At 42.6% G+C, this 27,355-nt stretch overlaps 1 protein-coding gene across 1 annotated transcript in view; it reads left to right on the forward strand.

The window, feature by feature from the left end:
• The first annotated feature begins 1,121 nt into the window (after positions 1-1,121).
• SMPX (small muscle protein X-linked) overlaps positions 1,122-27,355 on the forward strand; it is a 52,470-nt gene continuing 26,236 nt past the window's right edge. The window contains exons 1-4 of the mRNA XM_060137025.1: positions 1,122-1,321; positions 5,336-5,392; positions 16,865-16,951; positions 23,096-23,244. Of these exons, the coding sequence (XP_059993008.1) occupies positions 5,354-5,392; positions 16,865-16,951; positions 23,096-23,230 (261 nt within the window). The 5' untranslated portion in view covers positions 1,122-1,321; positions 5,336-5,353 and the 3' untranslated portion in view covers positions 23,231-23,244. The remainder of the gene's footprint in view (positions 1,322-5,335; positions 5,393-16,864; positions 16,952-23,095; positions 23,245-27,355) is intronic.

Below are 27,355 nucleotides of genomic sequence, written 5' to 3' on the forward strand. Positions count from 1 at the left end.
TCTCAAAGTACAATGTCTAAACTGAATTTTGAAGACACAATTCTTTTAAACAGCACATGAACAGAACTTAATGGTGAACGCCAAACTGAGATGATGCACAATTATCTGCTGACCTCCTAAGTTACTGGAAAGTTGGTTTTCTCTTTACTGACCTGAAATCAAGTGTTCGGAATGCATTCAGTTGCAGGGAACTCACATCTGACTCTAAGGGCTCATACAGATCGGAGCTTCTTTGCCTCACATAACGAGAGGACTGGTTGCTGGTGATGGGTCAGCAGCTGACCGTGCTGTGAGGGACTCAGTCATCCCTCCCTTTCATCCACTGGATGAATTATAAGTGAGTCCACTCTGTTTAGTCCTTCTACTGAAGGGGAGTTCTATGCAAAGGTAGTTTTAGAGGCTAGAGAAGTAAAAAAAAAAAAAAAATTAAAAGTAGTGTTAAAAATAATGAGCATGTGCTTTAGGATTTGGCAGTGTTCTCTTTAAAAAGTGTTTTGCCTCATACCTGGTCCTGGCCCTTGTCATACTTAAGATAGATATTTTCTCTTTTGTTTTGTTCTGTTGCCTCATGTGCTGTAGGGCCAAAGTCATTGCCACGAGTAGGGGCGGTATAGAGCAGAGAGAGTAAGGACTCTGGGCCCTGGAACCACACGAGTCAGTTGATCTGTGACCATTTTTGACCGACGAAAAGGATGATATCTGGTAGTTCATCATAATCTGACTGAGTGTTGATTATGAAATAACTTTCTCAGCTCCTCAGTGACCAAGCAAGGACTCAAACACTGTTTGTGGTGCCGTGCCGCCTCTCTCCAATTTTTTTTGAACACTTTGGGTCTTCTCACCTCTGGGTAATAAAGCTAAAGATAGAAACTTTTCCTACTTTTCAAACTTTCCTGTGCCCCCTCAGAAGTTGTGAGAAAACACAACCAGCATCTTCTGGAAGATTAGGAAGGCAGTAAGATTCCGGAGCCACCTTCCGGCTGACATTTGAGCCCTCCTTTCAGCACGGTCAAGCCTTTTGGAGGCAGCGTATGGCTTGTATCAAACTCTATATTTAGGAAGAACAACTGTGAGCTATGACAGGAATTCTCTTTAACACTTATCCTTAAACCGAGTTCCCCTCCAGCCCCGAGCCAGGAGCAGCTCTCAATACCGGGTGAGGCACAGAGCACTTGAGCTATTTCAGCCACATGAAAAGCATCGGAACTGAGATCGCAGCTCAGAGGACACCGGGCGTCCCTTCCACTCACTGAGAAGCCTTGTATTCTTGCACCTGGCTGCCTGGAACTTTCCTCAGGCAGGAAACAAGTACATAAAGCAGGTAAGCAGGAGGACCCAGCTCAGGCAACTGGGCTTTCTGAAGGAAATTTCCTTGCTACCTAACTTGAAGTGGCTACTTATAACTTTGTAGGCTTGTAACCAGTGGGTGTAGCTTCCTTGTAAATTCACTGTTCATTGGTGATGTTGCTGCTTCTGTTTTATAAATTGTTGGGGGGCGGGGAGGTTGAAAGGATATCGAACTAAAAGTAGTTTTCATTGATAGGGACATTAAGAAAATTTCCATGGTCCAGATATGATGACTGTGACCCTGAACATGAGATCATTTTGATTCTTATGGCCAGGATTACAGTCAGTCAGCTGCAGACTGATTCGGGCTGTAAGCCTAGAAATAATCAGGAGAATTTGGGTCAGAGAAAAGCTATAATGCTAGCTCTTTGGTTTACCTAAATGCAAATTATTGCCAGAGCTGTTAACACAGTACAAGTTTAAAACGCTTTTCTCCTCTCCCTAAGCACCAGGCTTGGCCTCAGTGATAAAGTTCTATCAACCTATAAATCCATTAATACTCCAGACCCATCTTTTTGAAAGCCTCACTTCAATCGCAGTGTTCCCCATACCCAGCAGAGTAGAGGGCAGCAGCCCTGTCTCTCCCTATGTGGGCACCAGATTATGATACGTGGCAATGCTGAGTGTCTCTTCCCTCTCGGCATATCTCAGGCAGAGTTGAATAGACTTAGTTCGGACAGCTGAACATCTTTCTACACCCTTCTTGGGAATTATTTTTAGCAGCAGACAGAAGATAATTCCCTGTGAGACTGAGCTGTAGCCACTTAATTGACCTTTAAAAAGAACAAACGAAGCCCCCTCTCTCCATATATTGATTTATTTTCCTCTGAATCCCTGCTTATTAAATTAGCGATATTAATGTTGACAAATTTTTAGTAAGTGAAAGAGTCTTACTTAGAAGTCAGATATTAGATGCTGTCCAATCAAATACCAGCAGAGGTATATTGTACATGACTCAGCATACGGACCATTAAAGATCCCCACTGACTTGCAGAACTGCCAGGAAAGCTCAACTGTGCTAAGCCGGCAAGCATTTCCATTGTAGTATAGGCTTTGTAAAAGTCAATGGTAAAACTTTCCATGTTCTCAAATTGTAGCCAGAACCAGGAGACACAGTAATAGAGTGCTTTAAAGAGTACCTCTTTGGATGAAAAGCTGTGGCCCCGGTGTGAGTGGAGTTGTGCATCTAAGGCATAGCTTTCTTTTTTGGTCCTGGGATGAGGCATGCAGATACAGAAGGAAGGTGCATTCTACACCCTGCATCCTTAATGGAGGTGAACGCAGGGCCAGGGAAAGAGCCAGGGAACACTGTCTATTTTTATTCATCAGTGTGCTTTGCCCTGATTTCTCTGAGAATAATGAGGACAGCGGGAACGGCTGCAGAAATGATTTACACAAACGTTATCTAGCCCGTTTGCAAGGAATGAGAGCTGGGATCTGACCAACTTTCTAGAGGTGTCTGTCTCGCAGACTGACGTATATGTTAAGAAGGAATTTGTATGCAAATGAGATTATACCAATGCTATACAAGGCCCAAGGAATATCCATCCGCTAGGCTGAGAGGTCCACAAAATACAAAGCAATCCAGGACTTTAGCGAAAAAACAAAATCAGCCTAATTTAAAAAAAAGTCAATGCGGTATAAATAACACAATCATTCACTGCCTGATTTTTTCCCACATTTCAACTTGCTATTGTAATAACATAAAGAAATTCCTAATCCCCACATTTCAAATTGACATACAATAAATTTTTTTAAAGTTCCCAAGTGATATTAGTTAAACTTTAATTGTACACGTACAGAGAATGCTATATGATGAGATATTTAAAGTCCTGTGAGAATTATTGCTTTGCATGTCTTCTAATAGCTTTTGAGGAATAGAAACATTAAAAATTAAACTACCAAGCTTTTCCTTTTGAAATTGAGCTGTGTGTCCTAGATCCAAAAATTAAAAATCCTTCATTGACTTTTTGACACTGCAGGAAAGACAGCAACCTATCTGAAACATATCATAGAGAAAAAATGGATTCCTAATTGTTCAACTTGTTATTGCTTTTTAACTTTTTAACCATATAAAAAAATAAATTTATTTATTTTTTTATAAATTTATTTATTTTTGGCTGCTTTGGGTCTTCGTTGCTGTGCTCGGGCTTTCACTAGTTGTGGTGAGCGGGGGCTACTCTTCGTTGCGGTGCACGGGCTTCTCTTGTTGCCGAGCACGGGCTCCAGGTGCCTGGGCTTCAGTAGTTGTGGCACTCGGGCTCAGTAGTTGTGGCTCATGGGCTCTAGAGCGCAGGCTCAGTAGTTGTGGCGCACGGGCTTAGCTGCTCTGCGGCATGTGGGATCTTCCCGGACCAGGGCTTGAACCCGTGTCCCCTGCATTGGCAGGCGGATTCTTAAGCACTGCGCCACCAGGGAAGTCCCTATTTTTTTAACCATATTGAAAATAATTCTACCTAGACCCTTATGCATGAAGGCTGTATCTGTATATTACCAAAACATTCAAGTGAAACTGTAAAAAAAAAAAAATCCCATTGTTTTCATGTATGTGACTCCAAGGACTATATAGTTGAGTATACTAATTTCAGAGATTTAAAAAAATTATGTAATTGTTTAACTTTGTATAATAGAGCCTAAGACTTTGAAGACCTCAGAAAGAAAAAAAAGCAAGTTTTTCAGAGTTCTCAGATCGTAAATTTTATCTCTAAAGTGTGTGGGGCATCACTACAGCAGTTTTTACTCTGTACTTAGAGCTGTAGACCAGTATAGAACTAAAAAGTCTCCAGCTAAGGGCAATGGCAATAAAACAATACATATTTGCACCATGCTTTACAGTTTTCAAGGCATTTTCAGGAACCTTATGTCATTTTGATTCGTACCACAACCTGTGAAGTAGGTGAAATTTAAGGAAGAGGAAATGGGCCTAGAGATGTTGACTGACGTAGTCCAGAGGACACCGGACGTGCAACAAATGCCAACACGGCTCTCGGTGTTCACTGACTCACCAGTGAGCCCACACACTTACACCAGTCAACTGAGGAAACTCTGGTCAACCCAGTTTATCATTTGGGTTTAAAAAGCAGCGTGTTTTTAATTCACTGAATTTCAAACTTTTTCACTCCGTCCTGTCGACATTTAATAGACCTAGCTATAACATCACTTGTACAGAGCTGGGCTGTTCCCTGCTCCCTGAGCCCCAGTAAACCTCGGCCACTAGTCCCTGGGCTCTAAGTCAGGTCTCATGAACTGAAAGAAAGCAAAGGTCCTTTGGGAAGGAAGCACTACTACCTCTTAGGGATCTGACATGGTCACATTTGCCTTCTGAGACTGATTCGTTAAAAGAAAAGAAGACAGAGGCGAGGCTTGCCTGCCAGCTGCCTGGTTGCCTGGTTTACAGAGCCCAGGCTCTGGACGCACAGAGCAGGGAGACGCGGCCCATGTCCCCCAGGTCTCTGTGCAGAACAGACACGAGCACAGCGAGCAGGGAGCATCGCAATAGTAAGAATGCGATACAGGCCATTTCTCTTTGGGTGTTTGACAGAGGCGAGGCGGTCCCGATGGACTGACGTGCAGCCCTGGCAACAACTCGGTTCAGATCAAAAGTTCAGTTTCAAGCAGAAAGCTTCTGAGGCCCCAAACAAAGGTGTTTTATTCCCACAACCTCTTTGCTTTGCTGTTCTTGGCAGGGGGGCAAGAGGGCAGGGAAGGAGATGATAGCGCCTTTCAAGTTTCTGATTGCCTATCATGAGCATCAGGGGAGAGGCATCTCAGCATTTCTCCTCCTGAATGATTTATCCAGCACTCTAGTGTTCCCTCTCCCTGAGGCATTAGGAAGGAGAGTCTCTAAGTAACCGGAAACTGAGACTGAAAGAATATATGGCCAGTGAAAGGGGTGACTGCCCAGTTGAATCATGAGTTAAATTCAAATTTATCACGATTGAGAATCTGAATGCCGCCACCTCTAACAGTTTCTTACCTGTTTTTTTAGGGATAAGACCTTGTCGATATGTCGAAACAGCCAGTTTCCAATGTCAGAGCCATCCAGGTAAGTAGACATATTTGTGTTTTAACATCAGCAACTTCCAGTCTGTTTGCTTAATAAATCAGACTTTTTGTGACTGTTCACCCCAACTGATGATTCACTTCAAAAAGAAAAGAAAGACTCGTGTAAGGTACAATTAAGGAAGGATATAAGGCTGGTAATGTATAACTGAGAAGGGAGAAGCTATTTTTGTAAGGGAGTCAAAGTTTATAAATGAGAATTAAATGGTCTTCTACAAAAATGCAGTGTGTATGTTTTTTGATATGCTTTTTGATGTGTAAGTTTTTGATATGCTCATCGATGGGAATTTAACAATTTCCATTTTTATATCCAATTGAGTTTGTTGACTCATCTGTTTAGAATACATCTTTCTTTAAATAACATCCTTTTCTTGTCAAGTGTTCTTCCCAAGGCTTGGGTATTTATCTTTTAAGGTCCGTATGCTATTATGTCTCCTCATGCCCTCTCAACAAACAAATTCTTTGGTTGTTTCATCTGACTTAAGTGTTACCCACAATAAGGGGAGGGGGAAGCAGGCATTTTGGAACACAAATACAATTATGGAGAAAATTTTAGTATTTGTTTTGACTCAGTACTAAATTTGTTATTTCTCTTAAGAGCTTGGTGTTTAACTCTCAAGTGGCTCCCATACTGAGACGGTGGGCACAATGCTTTATCGTAAAATTCCATCTTTCCTTTCCATCAAGATGGAGCCTTTTGTACTTTCTCTAAAGGAACTTTAAAACTTTTTTTCCCTGGGCTTTCCTGAATACTGCACAGCATATGGTAGTTTCTGAATACTTGGGGTCTGATGCACCATCATACATACACCTACTCATAAACGACTGTATTTTGAAGGGACATGCATGTGGTTAGATTGTGGTGTGAGGAATCCTAGCACACACCGGTGGTGGAAGTGGGTGGAGGGACGTATCTTTACCCATCATGACTAATGCATAGCCTCAAATGGATGGGGTTCTTAACTGGTAAGATATATAACAACCTCTGGAAACCTGTCACAGAACAAACCACCAAGGAAGGGCCTATTGGCAAGGATTCAACTCTGCATTGCCATGTTTGGCCCTCTGGTGTCCACCTAGTGAGTTTCTGATGTACGTACCCTGACATTGGTAGTAGAATTCATTTTGCCTCCCAGGCCTGTGAGCATCCTTGAGCCTTTGAGCCTTCTCTTTTACCCAGTGTGTATAGCTGTTAGTGGCATGGGCTGTGAAGCCAGATTAGTGGAGTTTGAATCCTTAATCCATTTTGTACTGGTGTGGGATCACGGGGAAAACTACTTTACCTACTTTACTTCTCTGCCTCTGTTTCCACATCTGTAAAATGGGGACAGTACTCACCTCCTAGGGCTACACGTATAAGATGCTTAAAACAGCACAGTAAGCCCTCATTAAGGGTCACATTGTTACTATAATACTTATCATTCCGGAATGCTCTGTGTTAAAGTGACAAAAAATAATACCATTTAATCACTGCATTTGAAGCTGTCAAAGTGCTAAACATAAAATTTCCTTTCTATTTTGCAGGACACAAAAACATAGTCTCTCAGGCTGCCTTTTATTCTCTTCCTTTTATAGCTGAAAGTGTGTTGATTTTTCTTCCTTAGTGCTTCCTGGCCTCCCTCAAATCTACACTGAAAATTCACCCGTATTTTACCTATTAATTTTGACCTTGATATATTTTTAGGTCTGTAATATTTAAAAAGCTGCTATTGACTGTTCTCAATAGCTGTTATTATACTGCATTTAAAAAAAATCCATCTACTCTACCAACAAAGGCAGTGCTTCCTTATGGATGTGGTATTGCCTCTCTCAATATATTTTATGCCAGACAGAAAGCCTAATTTAATGCACCTTCAAATGAAATACTATTTCTTGTGGCTAAATAGGATCTGCACTATCTGATATTTTCCTATCATTTCTGCATTAAATATAGGGTCTATTAAATAAAATATGAAAATGGTTACTCTATACAAAATGCTTTGTAGTAGGAACATTACCTAGGCTATGGTCTTGTGTGGAACAAATAGAAACCCCAGCTGATGAAGGAGTGCCCTCGTTGTATAAGTACTAAAGATCTTAAATGTTCCATTCAACACACTCTAGTCACTTCTTTTTATTAGGATCTCATTTCCAATTCAGTTCAACTGTCACATTCTGGGTGCATACTTTGTTCCAGGCACCATACTAAGTGTTGGCTATGCAAAGATGAACTGAAACCTGATCCTTGAGTTTGAGGAGCTCATGGTCTCCGGGACTCACTAGCTATGCGACTTTGGGCAAGTTGTTTTATCCTCTTTGTGTCTCAGTTTCCTCATCTGTCAAGTGGGGAATTAATAACATGTGAGCTCATAGGGTTCCTGCGAGGGTTAAATGAATCAATACTTGTAAGTGCTTAGGCCAGTTCCTGGCTCGTTGCAATTGCTCAATAAATATTAGCCATTATCATCAATCATCATCATCGTAATCATGTAGTTCAACAGTTCCCAAAGTGCGTCTCCTGGAATAGCAGTTTTATGGGATGTTGTTAGTTAAAGGGTTCCATGCTAAAGTGTTTGGGAACACAACATTAAGCAAAGTTGAATGGGATCTTTACTGCAGGATTTCTCGGAGTCCATAACTTGCTAATGGCTTCATATATTTCCAAGAAGGCGGTGATGTATACAATGTTTTCTAAACATATTGGACCTTTTAAATGAGTATCTTGTAGGATAGTATTTTGCAGTGCAAACTTCTAGAAGTAATGACTTAGATCTCTATTTTGTTTGGATTGAGCAAACTTAAGCCTCTGTCAACCATATTTCTAACAGTCAGGCATAGGTAGTTGAATTACTGCACTTATGTACACCAGACAACATGGAGCCAAATGGTTATAAATCTCTACCTGGCCACTCACTAACTCTGTGACCTTAGTTCACCCTTAGTTTACCCTTCTGTAAAATGTGGACATTCATACTACTTAACAGGATTGTTATAATGAATACACAAAATAATGTATGGCAGGTGCCTAGTTTATAGCACACAAAGTCCTTAAGAGATGGCTCTTCTAATTATCCAAGTAAGTAATGCATGGAATGGCCTTGTTTTCTCTTCAGCTGCTTCCATCTCCTCCCTGCCCCAGAATAAGCGGGAGGCCAGAATCAGACCCACCCTCAGAGGAGATGGACAGTTGTCTTTCACATCCACACTGAAGAAGAGATGGCCTTTGAATTGTAAGGGGATTCTATCTAAGTCTGCATTACTTTTCAGTTGTATTAGTGAAATCTCATTTATCGCAGGGACATAAAAACATCCTGAAGGAGTCAGCTGATTCTTCCATAGTCTGCAGAGGGCCTTTGTCTCCCAAGCAGCTGATAAGGCTCTAGACCAGACGTTGGCCCACCTTTTCTGTAAAGGACCAGATAGTAATCAATACTTTAAGATTTACAGATCACTGGGCCTCTGCTGCACTATTCAGCTCTACTGTTACAGCACAAAAGCAGCCATAGGCAATACATACATGAATGGGTGTGGCTGTGTGCCAATGAAAGTTTATTTACAAAAACAGGTGGCAGGTTGGATGTGGCCCATGGGCCGTAGTTTGCTGACCCCAGTTCTGTGCTCTGTAGGCTGCTTGTTAAACCCCACTGTTGATGGGAATGGAGTTGCAACCAAGGTAACATCAGCACACTAGGCACAGTGGGTCTGATCCTTTCAGATGAAAGAATTTGACATGACAGGTGGTGGGGAAAGCTAGAGCTGCCGGGAAATCTAATCCCATCAGCGATCTGTTTGGTAAGTCTAATGAGACCAAGTGACACTGACCACTGGCAGCACCTGCCTGTCCTTCCCCTTCTTCCTGAACACACCCCCTTTGGCAACTGCCATGGGCCTCCCCAGGGCCTCAGCCCACCCAGAGCCAATGTCCTCTGAGTCGTCACTGGCCCTTTCTCTTCACCATTGATCAAAGTAAGCTGAGTGTTATTTGTCCTTTCCCGTGAGATCTGAGAGTTTCATGGTTGAACGGAAAAGAGTCCTGTGCCCTAGTCATAGCTCTGCTCCGTGACTTCACCCCTGGTCCTCATGAGCTGCAAAGGGCAGGGGGCGGGGATGTTGCATTAAATGACCCGTAAGCTTCTGTCCAGCTTCTAATAGTCCATGAACTTCTTGAGAATAACTTCTAAGGTTTATTATTAGGACGATAATAATAGTCAGTTTCTTCAGGGTTTACTATGTACTTGGCACAGTGCAATGGGATTTCCATGGATTATAATGAAAGGTTTGGAGAAGCAAAAAAACTCACTCAGGATCACACAGCCTGTGAGTAGGAGAGTCAGGAACTGAACCCGAGTTGCCTGATCCCAAAGCCCACGTTTGGAACCATTTTGCAACAGTGACTAGTCTTATTACTTACCATCTCCAGCCTGGCACCGAGAGTGAAGATGGAGGAGTGGGTGTAATCATAACTACCAAGGCTACTTGAAGGACAATTACCATTTTATGGATGCTGGGTCCTCCCTTTTAAAGCCCTCAACCGACATTCAGAAACGGTGCCAGCATTTCAGCAGAAGCAGCTAATAGCTTACCCTGATTAAAGTCATCTTAAATGTAAGTTGGCCAGGAGTGAAAAGTACAAAGTAAAGTGACTCAGTAACAAACATGGTCTTGAAATACAAATGACCATGGCCACTGAATCCCACTTCTCTGCTTAATTGACTTAATCAAGCTGCTCGTGAAACTAAAACTAACTCCTTTATCATACATTTTAGAGGAATGATTATATGAGCCTTGCATCATTAGTTAGTGTATGGCTTCCTACTATGGGAAGTTTCCACTGTCACCCAATCCATGTGTAGAACAGAATATCTTGATGCCCTGAGTTTTAGTACTTCTTTCCCTTCCCCACCCGTTACCATTGCTCTTCCACTCTCCATTGCTCAGGGCATAAGGGCTCCGTGAAAGAAAAGAGCCCGACAAAAATATTTACAGACAGGTGTTAGGGACTCTAATTCCATCTAGGATTTCCAGTTTATAAAAGATTTCAGGTATGTGACAATCCTTCGTACAAAGGAACAGACTAAAACCACCCATGGCTGGTCAGTTAATCAAATACATTTATTAAAGCAAATAATAGGGGCTTCCCTGGTGGCGCAGTGGTTGAGAGTCCGCCTGCCGATGCAGGGGACATGGGTTCGTGCCCCGGTCTGGGAAGATCCCACATGCCGCGGAGCGGCTGGGCCCGTGAGCCATGGCCGCTGAGCCTGCGCATCCGGAGCCTGTGCTCTGCAACGGGAGAGGCCACAGCAGTGAGAGGCCCGCGTACCGCAAAAAAATAAAAAAAGCTAATAATAATAATGATGATACATACCTTCCTTTACTATTGCATTTAAATGCGAAAGATAAAATATGAACTTTCATTTGTCACATGTTTTTCCTTTGACCTTGGATCTACTGTTTCTTTCTTAGGTAAACCACTATAACACAGTGTTCATGATTTCCACTGCTGGTTTCTTTGAAGTGTAGCCAGAACTTGAAATGTAGCAGTTTGACTCTAGAGCTACCTCCAGCTGGTGATCTTTGCTGCTCTGCCAGGGCTCCATATTGGTGACAATATACTGACTAAGGGATGTCATTTTTTGAGGCTGACATTCACAAGTACTTCAGAAATATAACCTGCCTTCAACCGATTGTAGACATTCTCTTAATAGCTGTACGATACATTATTGAAATCTACTTTCCCCTGGATGACAAGACTACAGTTGAGTCACTCAGAAAATTATTGAAGAGAACAAAAAGTGTTGAGAACAGAGGGGAAAAAAAACACAACAACCTTTCAGTATGAAACATCATGGGTGAAAAACAGTGGCTGAGTGGGAGTTTCTCAAAATTGTATTGAGTGGGAAAGTTCTGTGTGTTCTGAATCTATTTCACATTTCAAGAATCCCTAAAGACAAAGAAGTCATGCATTCTAGCGATACAGAGCTTTATTTTAAAATGGGTTGGATATATTTTAGTTGGTGTGTGTATGTGTGTGTGTGTGTGTGTGTGTCTGTCTGTCTGTCTGTCTGTCTGTCTTCCTAATCTAGGCTAATATATCAAATAAGAAATCTTTTAAAATTAGCTATTGGGAAAACACCCCTGTTTCTGAGAGTCTTCTGTGAAGATGCTAGAAATCTCAAAATGTCATATCCTGCTCCATTCAGAGAAGGACAAGGACTGTAAGAATAGGAGAGCACAGAAAGAAATATTGTAAAATGCAACCCTATAGGGGCTCCTCTTCCAGCGGCTGGGAGAAAGCCATGGGGGAGGCTATAGATTCTGGCAGGTGCTGTTGGAGACCTTGGAAAACTAAAGATAGAACCCGTGGGGAGTCATCTGAAACAAATATGCAATGGCAGGAAACTCCAAAAGCCTGAGCGCTAAAAGGAGAGACGGAGTGGGGACGAAAAGGGAGGGGGAGATAAGAGAACAAGGGCTCTGGAAAGCAAAGTGGAGTGGGATTGTCAGTATCCAGTGGCTAGCAGCTACAGAATCCAGCCCACTGGGGAAAGATGCCATTGCACTGTAAGTCACACAGGAGTGGCTGCGGAGGGAATACTGTTTCCAGAATTCTCGGGCTCAAAGCCTGGAGCCAAGCAAGAGAACAATACAAATAATTAAGGGACTAGTGGAATTAACTTACAGGGAATTCTTTCGGCTTTTCTTCACCTGGTGAGATCAAGTGTAGTATTCATTTCACATCAGATAGGTCTATTATCAGGGAACTGTATCCTGTTCTGGCAAAAGATGATCTAGTAGATTTTTTCCATTCCAACTTTGAGGATGTAACAAAGTATGTATAGCTTGGGAAAGTGATGCACTGGGTCTGCTACGTCAGGGGCATATTTAGAAATATCTAAGATGAATAAATCTCAAGGAGGGAATAAAAGCAAGGGAAGGTGTTACAAAAGGAAAAAACAAAAGCCTGCTTCCTTTACACTTACACAGAATCTATATAGAGAAGGAAGTCCAACTTCATATCAACTCCAGGTCATTGATTTCTGTTTGTTTATTCTTTCATAAAAACGTAGCTCATATTTCAAACCCATTTTGAGTAGTGAATACCATGTTCAATTTGCAGATGGAAAAATCGAGTCATTGAGAAAGTATTTTGTTTGTGTTCAAACAGCAAGTCAGTGAAAAAGACGAGAATATGACACCAATCCTCTGGCTGATGGAACAAAAACAGAGAGCTATAGGTCTACACATTTCTATGAAATTCAAGTTACAAGGAATTTTTCTTATGGTTCTAATTTAGCCTATAATTTGTCACTCAAATATCACCGCCCTACAATTATATTAATGAATCGTCTCTAATCAGTTACAAAGCAATCCTCTGACACTCCCTTAGATGTACATTAATGATTGGATACTTGACACGTTCACAGGCTGCTCTGGATCCTGTCAATATTTGCTGTCAAAAAAACCATTTAGGGCTTCCCTGGTGGCGCAGTGGTTGAGAGTCCGCCTGCCAATGCTGGGGACACGGGTTCGTGCCCCGGTCCGGGAAGATCCCACATGCCGCGGAGCGGCTGGGCCGGTGAGCCATGGCCGCTGAGCCTGCGCGTCCGGAGCCTGTGCTCCGCAACGGGAGAGGCCACAACAGTGAGAGGCCCGCGTATCGCAAAAAAAAAAAACCCAAAACAAAAACAAAAAAAACACACAAAAAACCATTTAGGTTCTGGGTTTCTTGAGTCATGCCTTAAAGATGAAAAAGCATCAGGCCAGTGAGTTAACGGCTCACTTTTCAAATGTGGCTTTTTTTTTTTTTTTTTTTTTTTGCGGTACACGGGCCTCTCACTGTTGTGGCCTCTCCCGTTGTGGAGCACAGGCTCCGGAAGCGCAGGCTCAGCGGCCATGGCTCACGGGCCCAGCTGCTCCGCGGCATGTGGTATCCTCCCGGACCGGGGCACGAACCCGTGTCCCCTGCATTGGCAGGCGGACTCTCAACCACTGCGCCACCAGGGAAGCCCTCAAATGTGGCTTTTTTGATGCCTATTCTAGAATTATCCATTTGGCGTGCCCCTTTTCCAAGGCCATTCTCAAGGTGTAAGTTTGTGTGGCCTTGAGCAAATCACCTAACCTCTTTGAGGCTCAGTTTCTTTATGAGTAAAATGAAGATGATAGTCTGCACCTCAGAAGTTTGTTGTGAGGATGAAGGTGTTATGACAACCTAGCTGAATCTTGGGGTTTTAGGGTGGATAAGGGTGGTTTGTGGTGACCGTGGGGAGGGTAGTTACTGTCCCACAACCTCATCACCAGGTTAAGAAGAAAGTTAGTCCCAACCCAACTCTGCCACTTTGTTAAACACGCATTTGTTAGCAAACAAGCAGAAACCATCTATACAGTCTGTCTGTGAGCCTGATGAAGCCTCAGCTCTTGTCCCTTTAAATGCTCTGAGTGACTGCCAGTTTGCATAAAAGGTTCATGGGAGGCAGGTGGGGATTCTGTTGCCCCTAGTTGGCAGCAGTCAGCTAGAAATCCTCATTATCAATGACTGGAGACAGGCCCACTTAGGGACCACCCCTCTGAGCTCTGTCTCTAAAGATGCAAGCTATAGGCATCAGATTCTTACACTCTGTTCAGCAGGGTGGGAACTGTCTCTAAAATATTTTAACCACTCTACATATCTTAACCTCCTCCAACTTCATCAAGACAAGCCATTTCTAATAGTCATTCCATTATTTCACTGATTTTTTGCCATTTATGCAAACATTAAAGCCTCGGTTATTGGTGGAGATAAACCTAACAGAAAACACTTGGAGCAGCAATCTGGGGAACGTGGTCTTAGTGATATTTTACCACCTAACCACCCCAGGAGGATGAACTCCCAATGAGAGCAATAGTGTTCCCTACAGTTGTAGTTAAACCAACCTGTGCGTATAAAATATCACACTGTCTATGCTAAAGTAGTTTAAAGTAAATTACAGACATCTTAACAGTGGGCAGAGTGAACATTTTAAATGCACATCAATACTCATTCACTTAGGGGTGATCTCTTTCAATGGTTGTCAGATTTGGGCCCCCAAGTTCCTTGGAAGTGCTCACGGTCCGGGGCTTGGGGGAAGCAGATGGGGTCTGGGCTCCCTATAACCTTGGCCAGAGCAGCTCCACCTCCACCTAGTTTGCATTTTACATATTCTCACAACACTTTACTGAAAAGAAGGGTTCCATGGCCGAGAAGGGTTCCATTAGTGAAGCCTAACATTCACATTAAACAAGTGGGGAAGACAAGACCCAGAGCAGCTGTCACTCTTTCAAGTACAGAGAATCTATAGCCACTCCTAGCATTGGGCTCTTTTCACTACCATAGCCACCCAGGTACCATGGAGAGGCTACAAGCATTCCTAAAATCAATCTCTGAGCAAGAAAAGGTGGTATTTCCATAGCATGTGCTTTACTGAATACACCATCCTGGATGATTTTTACATGTTCCATTACTGAAAACTACAACCCACCATAGAGCATACACACTTGATTAAACGGGTTAGTTTAACAATCATACCTTTCAGAAACAATACTTTAACTTCCCATTAGGAAGATGCCCTCTGTACATGCTTAATAAATGGGTCAGGGTAGTGGTGATCTAATTAAACTTTTAGCCAGTTAACTGTCTTCCAAATAGTCCCTATATCAACTTTTCCCCTCTTTCATCCAAACTGTAGTAATGGAAATAGTTATTGGTTCAATATACATCATCTTCGGTGAGTCTTACTTACATTGTTTTGATCTTATTTCAGGACCCTAATGATATTTCATCCTATCTAAGACACTGTCAATTGTAAAATACCAGTATTTTATGTCCTAAGAAATAAAACAAGTGTGCCCATTAAAAATTTAAGATACCATTGACTGTAAGACATGCTCTGATTTCAGAGATATTGAAAGAGGTGCATCTTGGACTTCGTGAAGTATGCTACCATATTTGCCACCATAGAAGACATGTTTTCCCTCTTGTCTTATACCTCCCCCTCCCCCCACTCTAGGCCACCTGATATTTCCATTAAACAGAGGAATAGCATAGAAGGCTCAGCCTTAGTTTTTCCAAAATGCTTCCCTCTAAAATTGTGCTGCACTTATATTGTAGCATATATGATACATACTGACCCCAAATACTTCTTGGCTTGTTGGCCCTAGGAATGGTGATGTCCCTCTCTTGATACCCACAACAAACACGTTGGATCTGTTTCCTTTCCGTGGGATCATCATTATTCTAGTAGGGAAGAAAGTTTTAAAGTCCTATGTGGAAAAAGTCACCTCCTGTTCTACGGAGCAGAACATAGATCCACCATGTTGCATGAACACAGACACTGGATATTTCCTGTGTCTTGAGTTAAACATTCCCCTGGCAACAGAGCTCATACCAGGCAGTTCCAAATACCACACTTCCTAATGATTTTGTTTGGTGTGGTACCAAAATTGCCCAAACTGAGTCATACGGTAACAAAATATGTTGCTCCCTTTGCTCGGGCATCATTTTCATTCATAACATCAGAGCGCAATTTCAACTTTTCAAGCCCACAAATCCAACTACTCATAAGGCAACACTTTATCTCAAGTGGAAAAAAATACACTCTGCCTTAAAAAAAAGTTTTAATGCTTGTTTTATGTGAGTGATACTCCTGGGTGAAGATGTTTTTGGTCTGCATTAAACATTCTTGCCTTTTGATACCAGATGAAGAAGTATGGACAAAATTCAAATTTACATATTCTCTTTCCCAAGTTTGAACTATGTTGGTATTTTCCTTACATAATTTAATGTTTAGCATATTTCATGTTTTCTAGAAGTTATTTTATGTTTACTGTGGGTAGAAATTGGTATTGCATCTTAATAAAGGACAAAAATCTATGAACTGTGATACCAATCAACTTGACTTTCCAGCACTCTCCTTACACACTGACCCACACAGTGGGGTGTTGGGGAGAAAGTAAAAGAGTGTCAAATTACAGAGACCTAAGGCTGTCCTAGAATAGCCTTAGGACATTATGGGAGGGAGGAGGTGGTTTGGGAGGTGTGATTGCCCCCCTCCCAGTGGTAAATCTGAAGGAAGCTGAAGGAGGGCTAAGATGTGGGATGGTTTCTGCAAATGCCATGGCCTCCTTTCCTATCATTATGTGTTCTTTCCTCATCCCAGAGAGCGGAAAATATTAGGCACCACAGGAGGGCAACAGCCAGAACAAACTGTCTTCCAATTCTTCCAGCCAATAGGGAACTGTGAAATCACTGCACAGACCTCAGGATGAGTACAAGAAATCTGGAATAAATGGAAGTCAAATTTTCCTTGGCATATTTTTGTACTGTCATAGCAATTTTCTTGAGGTAAAAAGCTTTAAAGACGTACTTTTCAGATTTGTTTTGCCTCACAATGATTACCATCTCAGAGTGTCATTGCAATTTCTTACTTTCCTTAACCTAAATCTTCCCTGTTTTCTCTTTTAGGCAAATATCAATATCCCAATGGGAGCCTTTCGGCCAGGAGCTGGGCAACCCCCCAGAAGAAAAGAATGTACTCCAGAAACGGAGGAGGTGAGAAAAACTGAGCTGGCAGAGCTCAGCACCATCTTTCTCCTCCAACATCCTGACTAGAGGAGGGCAGAGGCAAGGCGAGGGCCAGCTTTCCAGGACAAGGAGGGCACCAATGGATGTGGGTCAAGGAGTCATCATGTAGTGCATACATTTCTTTGGTTGTCTTGCTCAATCAGCCACGAAACACACTGACCCTCACTTCCCTCCAGCCAAAAATCTAAGTGCCTGGCCCAGGTACTTCAAGATGCTGAGTTTAGCATCTAGTTTATTGATTGCGTGTGTCTTCTTGTGTGTGTGTGTGTGTGTGTGTGTGTGTGTGTGTGTGTGTGTAGGGGGAGGGGGAACCTCTCAGATGCTCTTGGTTCAGCAACAGTCAGTAGCTTGCTAAGTTTTCACTCTGAAGCTTTTATTCAATCTAGCTGGATGTATGTAGTACAGCTTCTGATAAGTGATAAACCCCAGTGGGAACGCAGGTAATAAGCACGTAAAATTACTTGTGGATTCAAACAAAAAGCCCCAATCTCTGGGTGTTTCCTTTGAAAAGAGGAACTTGCAAAGGAGTCTATCAATTTCTGTATTTTTCCCTCCCTTTCTTTCTTTTCCTTTCCTCCAAATTCAGATACCCAGTCTTCTAAAATGGGGGCTAAAATTCATCATGGGTGCAATAAATATAGTTCTCTGCCCAAATGTTTATATTTTTTCCTCAATTCTGACTTTTCTGATGAAACCTGGAAGGTCTGATTCTAAAAAAAAAGTTAAGGTCTTGGAGCAATAAAGCCACAGGGTATTGCAAACTGTATTTTACCTTTTTTAAAAGGTGAAAAGGCTTTTTAAACTTTTGTAGGTGACCTTTTTGGTATTTGCTAATAAAACTGGTTGTCCTGCATCTAACCTTTTTCTCTCATAAATAATTCCTGATGTGGTCCTCAGTTAGTGGTTCCAGCTTCCTATAAATAGAAAGATAAATTTTGAAAGGAGGAGATAGAGTATTTGAGTGACATCACCAAGTTCTGGAGTTGCAGTCACTAAGTCACCCTTGACGAATAACAAATTTTCAACATACAAGCTGAAAAGACCTGGCCCTACTCGGCTCTGATGGTACATAATTTCTAGTTCTGCTGCTGCTAACTTGGCCACCCAGGTAGCTCATGATCATGAGCTCTCCCTCTGGGAGTTTGGTCAAGTATCTGAGTCTCTGTCTGCAAAATACGATTCTGTCCGTTCCTCAGAGGGTTGCTGTGAGGAAAGAGTCATGTATTCAATAAATGACTGTTCATCGATTGATCGAATTATCCAATTTTTATGAAGGACTCCTGGGCCTATTATTTCACATGTTGTAAGAAAAAAGCACAGGGAGGTAGAAGGGAGGGCAGAAAGGCATTCTTTCTACATCTCCATTCATCTGTAATTAGGTTTTCTTCCTGTGCTTCCTCGTAAGCTGTGTGTCACTGGGTCTGGCAATCAGTTGGAAGGTAGCTTGACTCTCTTTTCACACTAAATTGACTGATGTGACTATTGTTTTGGAGGCTTGCACCCATCTTCCTCTGTGGTAGAGATGGCCCTCGCTTCTTCTCTACAACTGGTACTTTCCTCCACACAAGTGTCCCAGTTAGGAGCTTGGGAAAGCACCCTGCTCGTACTCTTGCCTTGTCCCCAGCCTGATGGTTCCGGCACATTCTAAAATAACTAAGAACTGATACAGCCTGGGTTTTGAAAACTTACTTTATGACCAACCACATAAACAAATGGTCAACCAACATTCTTCTCAGGATGGAGGGAGCGAGGTATCCACAGAGATCCAGAGACCCCAGAAGTGTTTCTTGAATTGAGCTACACCTTTCTTGTGGGGCTCACCGGTCGGGAGGGTGGCGAGGGGTGGTATTCCCTTATTGTGAGAGCTGAAAGGGACTCTCAGGACTTGTGGGGTCTTATGGAGAGGTGGGATCTAATGACTCAAGTTCTGGGCTGGACCTTGGAGTAAGTTTCTCATGGAAGCAATATTGCAAGGGGAGCAGTTAGGCAGCTTGGTTTGGCTACGAGGCCCCAGCCACCTTTGGTTGCATAATTTGAATGGGAAAATGGAATCTGAATTCAAATAACCAGTAGAGCCCCGCTTTTCTATTACTATCCAGTTTAAAACTTCAGAATTGCTTACTTTCTTAGATTTGGGATTCATTGCTTAGCTTACCATTAAGATAATCACTGTCTGAAGTCGAGGGCATAACAAACCACTCCTGAACAGAACAGGCCACCTCTATCACAGCCAGGAGCTCCCCCATCTCAAACCCGCCACCATCTCAGACGTGAAGAAGGTGGACCCTAGCAGGAAGCCAGGACAGGCCATCTGACAAGGCCTGTGAGCACTGGCTGAGTCTCCCGCCCACCTATGGTCTCTGTAAGCCCTTGCTCTGCATAAGACAAGGCAGCTGCTTGATTAAAGTGATTTGAAGCGTATTGACAAGCCCCTGCTCTGCCTCCCAAATCTCTCAATGACATCATTATTAAGCCACAAAACAGCACATTGGGATTTTCTGTTAATTATTTCCCTCTCCACCTGATCCCTTCACATGATGCAAATACACTATTTAATTCTAGTCTTGCTACTTCCTAGCTGTGAGGCCGTGGGCAAGTTTCTTAACCTCCCCCCCTCACCTTGTGCCTCAGTTTCCTCAACTGTAAAATAGGGATAATAATGGTAGCAGATTGAGAATTTTTAAGTAATTAATTAATTAGTTAATTAATTATTTCTTGGCTGTGTTGGGTCTTCATTGCTGTGCACGGGCTTTCTCTAGTTGCGGTGAGCGGGGGTTACTCTTTGTTGCCGTGCGTGGGCTTCTCATCGTGGTGGCTTCTCTTGTTGCAGAGCACAGGCTCTAGGTGCGCGGGCTTCAGTAGTTGTGGCACGTGGGCTCAGTAGTTGTGGCTCGCGGGCTCTAGAGCGCAGGCTCAGTAGTTGTGGTGCACGGGCTTAGTTGCTCCACAGCACGTGGGATCTTCCCGGGGCAGGGATCAAACCCGTGTCCCCTGCACTGGCAGGCGGATTCTTAACCACTGCACCACCAGGGAAGTCCCACGGATTGAGAATTGATGTGAGGATTAAATGAGTTAGTAGGTGTAACTTAGAAGAGCTAGCAGTGTGTTTGCTGTTATTATTAAGTCTCCAGTGTATGAGCATAATACACTGTGTGTATAAGCACATCAGACTGCTGTGTCGTACAGAAGAGAGTTTAGGGGAAAACGAAATAGGGCATCTGGTAGTAAAGAGGGAGATGAAGGTGAGATAGCTGGGAAATGGTTCACCATTTTGCCAAATTTTACAAATACTCTGTCACCCCCCAAGGGGGGCATTTCCCTTTGACAATAGCCATTTCTGAAACTGGGAATGGCGCGGGGCTGATAAGCCTTCTCTCAAGCTTTCTTTATCTAAAACCAAAGAATGTCTTCCATATCCCTTCTCAATTCAAATATCTACTTACAAAAGAAAAGAGAGCATACTTAGCCAAATGGAACCATCTGGCCCCTGCCTGTTCATGCCTTAATGTATTATAATTCTTATGATAACAAATTCACAGAAAAAAATGGAATCTGATTCGCATTCTTTTTTAGAAGATGAGAGAAGATTCAGTTAAGAATATGCACCACCACTAACCCCCTCCTGAGTCAATATCTTAAAACCTAGTTCTTAAATATACCCACTTATAATTTTCCATTATATGTGACCTTACCAAATCAAGTGTTAAAAGTTTTACCTTGATAAATAAAAAACACAGTGCATTGAGGTTTTAATAAATTTAAAGGAAAGTGCCTAATATTAAGTATTTTCATCCTTTAACTGTGTATGTTTGCACAGTAAATCTTGCACACAGACACATAACTGCACACGCTGGTTTTCTGTGTTAATTGTGCCAGTATAGCACATTTTGATATTAGAAAGATAGTGATTATGACTCACCCAGGAACTTAATAGAAGGAACTGGAAACATTTTTCTCCTTCATACTTCTTTATTAAGATCTACCCACCTAACAACCATGGGAACATTTATAAGTAAGGAAACATTTTTCATTTCACCACTACATATATATATATATATATATATATATATAAAATTTTTTTTAAAGAGCACTTTATAGCCTTGTTTAAAATTTCTTTCCAAAAGCCCAACAAAGAGCATTTTGGAATACCATGTCCTCCAAGTGGATGTTTAACAGTTTTAACTATTGCTTCTAAATCTGCATTTATAAATGATGAATGTGCGTGCATGATGCAAGGAAGCTGAGCCTATGGCTCTATACACTGACCCGGGGAAACATTTTCCAGACATATACAACAGATATTTACAACAGGTACAGTCTACATCGAACTACTGTATCATTTCGTGTGGGTGACATGTTAGCTATTTCATCAGCACTGGGTCAGATTCAAAGAAAATGACTACAGGAAAAACCATGAGCCCCTCAAATAAGCAATTTAAAAACGTTTCTGTAAAGGAAACATCTACCAAATAATTTGTTAAAGTTTGGGAAGCTTGAACATTTTCTGCCCTTTCCCTTTAGGGTTTAGACAATTTGAGAACTAGATATAGGAGCCAGATGGGGGCTAAAGCATGGCATTGGCTTTAATACCCAAGTTACAGGGCTGCCTAGTTAGGCCGGCAACACATATGGGCACAGGGCTTGCACCTGAGAAAAACGTGCAGTTTCTTATTCTTTTTCCCAGAACTGTATTGGTTCACTCAGTTGCTGGCCCAGCAGGTGGAGCTCTGCCAGTCTCATAGGGGGCCTGTTAATTTGGGTCCTCCAAGAAGCAGATCCAAAGGTGGGATTCGATGGGCAAAACATTTATTGGGGAAAACACTTGTAAGGAAAAACGAGAGGGTCCTCAGACCGTGATGCAGGTGAAGGAGAGTGGGACAGAGGGTTGGGCGGAAGCATCTTAGACAACAGTGCTGTTCTAAGGAAAATTCTCGAGCCCAAGTCCCTCCCAGGGGAGTCCCAGGTCTCCCAGGAACGGGCCCGCCTTAGGATCCTATGACACTCATTCATTGGTCACGAGCAGCCGTGGGAAGTGTGACCTCAGCATGGTGATGGGCGGGTTTCAGGGTGAAGCAGCCGGGCCTGTCATTCAGTTATCCTCCCTGCAGGAAACTGATCCGAGAGGCGTGCTCCTGTGGCTGCCACAGAGATCAAATGTTCCTCCAACACCTTCGTTCCAGGGCCCTGGGGAATATGCCCCCCACTGCTAGTAAATAGGAGGAATGAGCTAACCAGCAACTGTCTGTAGTAATGAATTGGAGTTCTAGGAGCTACACACAGCAACGGATCTTACTGTTTTACAGCCACTGTTAATACGTGTTTGGTGTATGTACACAGAGGCATAGATTTGTCACTATGGCACATTCTCAGGCTTAATCAGCTAAACAACCATCAACAAGTGTGCCTGTGCACTTCTGCACCAGGCATTGGAGGACCCACAGAAAAATGTATAGGATATGGTCCCGCCCTAAAGCCACAACAACAGAAAAACATAAAACAATAGGAAACGTAAAATGCTTTCCAAAGCAGGAGGGGAGAGCTGGGCCTCCTCTGCCACTCCATCCTACCCCACCCATATTCAAAAAGGTTTTGCTGATGTCAGTTTCAGTTTGTTTCTGCTTCCCAGAAATGTCACTGTAATAAAGGCTGGCAGCCACTGCACCCCAAACAAAAGAACGGAAAACTCCTGGACCAAGTCATTGTTAGAGATAGCCGTGCACTAACAGTCTACAAACCTGTGCCTTTCAGGCGTCTTATGATATTATGATACCAAATTAAATTTGATCTTGTAAGATGCTTCTCTTGGAAACACAACACAAATCCTTTTAACTAGTGGTAATTTTTATTAGCTATCAGACACTGAACAGTACTCTTGTGTTTTCTAAGTGATGCAGAAATTACTTGTTTTCTTCTTCCAACTTTATTCTTCTATAAACTTCAGGAGATCTTGAAACTCTGAGGGTAACCCAACAGCACAAGAAAAAGTCACTCTGCTAGAATTACTCTCTGACACTATTTTTGCTTTAATTGTTTTCTGCTTCATGTCTATGACCTAGAGAGACCAAATGTCTTTTTCGGTGAGCTAAATCTTTCTCCTTTTTTTCTCTTCAGGGTGCTCCTCCCACTTTGGATGAGGAGAAGAAGTCAATTCCAGGAGCTAAGAAACTTCCAGGACCTGCGGTCAACCTATCAGAGATCCAGAATATTAAAAGTGAACTGAAGTATGTCCCCAAAGCTGAACAGTAGTTGGAAGAAAAAAGGTGAGTGAAAAACTCTTTTCTTTGTCTCAAAAAGACCACTATAAAAATGGTTTATGGAAGCCTTGCACCGAAGGAGTCTGGAATTCCAGAAGTGTTTGCTAAGGATCAGGACCTTCAAGTTAGACCAGTATTTCCGGCGCAAAGTTTTTCTGGTATGTAAAGCCAAGCTTTTAAGCCTATCTTACTCCCAAACCAGTCAGAGGGCCATTGAGGATGTTTGCCTGCCATCCCCTTGCTGGTTACCTTCTTGATTGGGGAAGGGTGGGGGTGGGGTTGGGAGAGGAAAGATGCTTGGGAGGGGGTCCTTGAGGAGCTTTTGATCTTCAGGTACAGGGAGCCCTCCATCATTGCATGCCTCAGTTTCCCTACCCAGATGCCCCAAACAGCGATGAGCTACTTCTGAGCTGGAGAATCAGAGGGGCAAGGAGCTGAGGAGGTCTGGTGGTAGCCCAGGTGTGGGTAAGGCAGACCAAGAGGGCCTGGTAATGACTCTGTAAATAGAGGAGGGAAAGGTAGGCTCAAAATTGTACCTGCCACCCTTAAAACTGGACAGGTACATGTAAAAGTATGAGATTAGATCACTCCCTAACACCATACACAAAAATAAGCTCAAAATGGATTAAAGACCTAAATGTAAGGCCAGAAACTATCAAACTCTTAGAGGAAAACATAGGCAGAACACTCTATGACATAAATCACAGCAAGATCCTTTTTGACCCACCTCCTAGAGAAATGGAAATAAAAACAAAAATAAACACATGGGACCTAATGAAACTTAAAAGCTTTTGCACAGCAAAGGAAACCATGAACAAGACCAAAAGACACCCCTCAGAATGGGAGAAAATATTTGCAAATGAAGCAACTGACAAAGGATTAATCTCCAAAATTTACAAGCAGCTTATGCAGCTCAATAACAAAAACCCAAACAACTCAATCCAAAAATGGGCAGAAGACCTAAATAGACATTTCTCCAAAGAAGATTTACAGATTGTCAACAAACACACGAAAGAATGCTCAACATCATTAATCATTAGAGAAATGCAAATCAAAACTACCATGAGATATCATCTCACACCAGTCAGAATGGCCATCATCAAAAAATCTAGAAACGATAAATGCTGGAGAGGGTGTGGAGAAAAGGGAACGCTCTTGCACTGCCGGTGGGAACGTGAATTGGTTCAGCCACTATGGAGAACAGTATGGAGGTTCCTTAAAAGACTACAAATAGAACTACCATATGACCCAGCAATCCCACTTCTGGGCATATACCCTGAGAAAACCAAAATTCAAAAAGAGTCATGCACCAAAATGTTCACTGCAGCTCTATTTACAATAGCCCGGAGATGGAAACAACCTAAGTGTCCATCATCGGATGAATGGATAAAGATGTGGCACATATATACAATGGAATATTACTCAGCCATAAAAAGAAACGAAACTGAGCTATTTGTAATGAGGTGGATAGACCCAGAGTCTGTCATACAGAGTGAAGTAAGTCAGAAAGAGAAAAACAAATACCGTATGCTAACACATATATATGGAATTTAAGAAAAAGAAATGTCATGAAGAACCTAGGGGAAGACAGGAATAAAGACACAGACCTACTGGAGAACGGACCTGAGGATATGGAGAGGGGGAAGGGTGAGCCGTGACAGGGCGAGAGAGAGGCATGGACATATATACACTACCAAACGTAAGGTAGATAGCTAGTGGGAAGCAGCCGCATGGCACAGGTATATCGGCTTGGTGCTTTGTGACCGCCTGGAGGGGTGGGATAGGGAGGGTGGGAGGGAGGGAGACGCAAGAGGGAAGAGATATGGGAACATATGTATATGTATAACTGATTCACTTTGCTATAAAGCAGAAACTAACACACCATTGTAAAGCAATTATAACCCAATAAAGATGTTAAACAAAACAAAACAAAACAAACAAAAAAATTGTACCTGCCACCCTTAGAGGCACTGCAAGCAGGGCCTGTGACTTTATTTTCATTGGCTCTGTTCAGTAATGATCCCCTGGTGAGGGCTCAGCCCCACCCTTCACTGCAGACCTGATGCCTGCAGACTGGTGTGGGATTTCTGTCAGTAGTGGGCTTGTGGAATTGGCCCAAGTCATGGCTCTTTCTCCTATGAGACCCTGGGAGCTTTACCCAACATTACTGAAGGCCACCACGCACAGTTTATTCCATTTCTTAAGCAGAAGTTTAAGTCTAGAGGAGAGGAATCTATATTGGCAACATAAAACAGGTATTTATCTGGCTGATTGTCCATTCATTTGTTCATTCATCCAGTCATTCATTTATTAAACCAATATTTATTGAGTATCTGCTGTGTACTGAACACTAGATACATATACTGATTACTTATCATGTGACAGATACGGTGTGAGGAGCATTCTACCTATTGTTTGTTAAGTTTCATGATACACTCCCTGTGGGTATTAGGGTGACATCTTCTGACCACGTAGATGGCAAAGGCAAGCACAGCAATGGGGCCCTACAGTGTCTTCTGTAAACATAATGAAGAACAGACGTTCTGTGAGACAATCCCACTCGTGATGGAGTCACGCTTATGCTGACTTACTAAGACATTTGCAAGTAAGTTCTGCCGAAAAGATTTCTTCATAGTGTAGGAGCCAGTTTGAGTTAAAAGAACAGGACAGTATCTAGTGTTTTCAGCACAGTTACATGAACGAAAAAAGGAGTAAGAATAAAACACGGTGGATTCTATGACCATAGCGTGAATCCCAGGAACCTGGATGGGGACAGAGTGACGTGAGCAGGAACTGACCTGAAGCATGGCCACGCACACTTGGTATTAATTATGACAGAATGAAGCAAACTGATGACTATCATTATATCAGTCCTGCTTGTGTTGCCAAGCTGAGATGAAATATTCTAATATGCTTGGGACAAAGCTACAGAACTTTCTTGTGAGAAAGCCCGCAGAAGTGAAATGAACTTTTGGGAATATTTATTATCATCACCCAACCAAGGCTGTTCAATTAGACATGTGATTTTTTTAAAAAATTAATTTATTTTTGGCTGTGTTGGGTCTTCGTTGCTGCGCGTGGGCTGTCTCCCGTTGTGGTGAGCGGGGGCTGCTCTTTGTTGCGGTGCGCGGGCTTCTCATTGCAGTGGCTTCTCTTGTTGTGGAGCACGGGGCTCTAGGCGTGCGGGCTTCAACAGTTCTGGCACGAGGGCTCAGTAGTTGTGGCTCGCAGGCTCTAGAGCGCAGGCTCAGTAGTTGTGGTGCACGGGCTTAGTTGCTCCACGGCATGTGGGATCTTCCTGGAGCAGGGATCGAACCCATGTCCCCTGCATTGGCAGGCAGATTGTTAACCACTGAGCCACCAGGGAAGTCCTGATACATGAATTTTTAATGCAAATTTTAAAGGGTTTTGCTTTTATTAAATCCTTGTCAAGCTAAATTTAACCCCAGTTCCAGTTTCAGAAGAATTTTGTTTGGAAGATCCAAAGGAATGCTGTTTTAAAATTAGTTCAGAGAGGGGATGGACTTCCCTGGTGGTCCAATGCTTAAGACTCCACGCTTCCACTGCAGGGGGTGCGGGTTTGATCCCTGGTTGGGGAACTAAGATACCGCATGCCGTGCAGAGTGGCCAAAAAAATAAAAAAATAAAATAAGTTCAGAGAGAATCTTGTGGTGTTATTCAGCAGCGAGGCTGATTCCATAGCCTTGTATCTATGGTTACAGTAATGGGGAACAATACCAACTCCATAAAATAGCAAAAAGGTACTAGAGTATCCAGAAAACATTTTTTGTTACTTCATTTTCTCACAGAAGACTTTAATGATTCTTCTCTCCTGAACAAATTCTAATAATGCAAAACCACTCGGAGAGGCCTATTTGTCCTTATTCTACAGGAATGTGAAAACCTAAGTTGTCCAGGTAATTGATCTGAGTTCCCGATGAGGACAGTCATTGTTTTGACCCAAGGAGTGATCTTTATTTCTTGTAGGAGAGGTAGTGAGCTGGTTTGTTTTTGACTCATCAATTCTTCTCCTGCAAATCTGTCAGATTTTGAGACTTCCGTGGTCATGGTTTATGGTCACAGAGGGAGAACATTTCTTAACGTTGATTGATTCAGC

The sequence above is a fragment of the Lagenorhynchus albirostris genome, chromosome X (genome assembly GCF_949774975.1).
Source record: "Lagenorhynchus albirostris chromosome X, mLagAlb1.1, whole genome shotgun sequence".
In the NCBI taxonomy this organism is placed as follows: Eukaryota; Metazoa; Chordata; class Mammalia; order Artiodactyla; family Delphinidae; genus Lagenorhynchus; species Lagenorhynchus albirostris.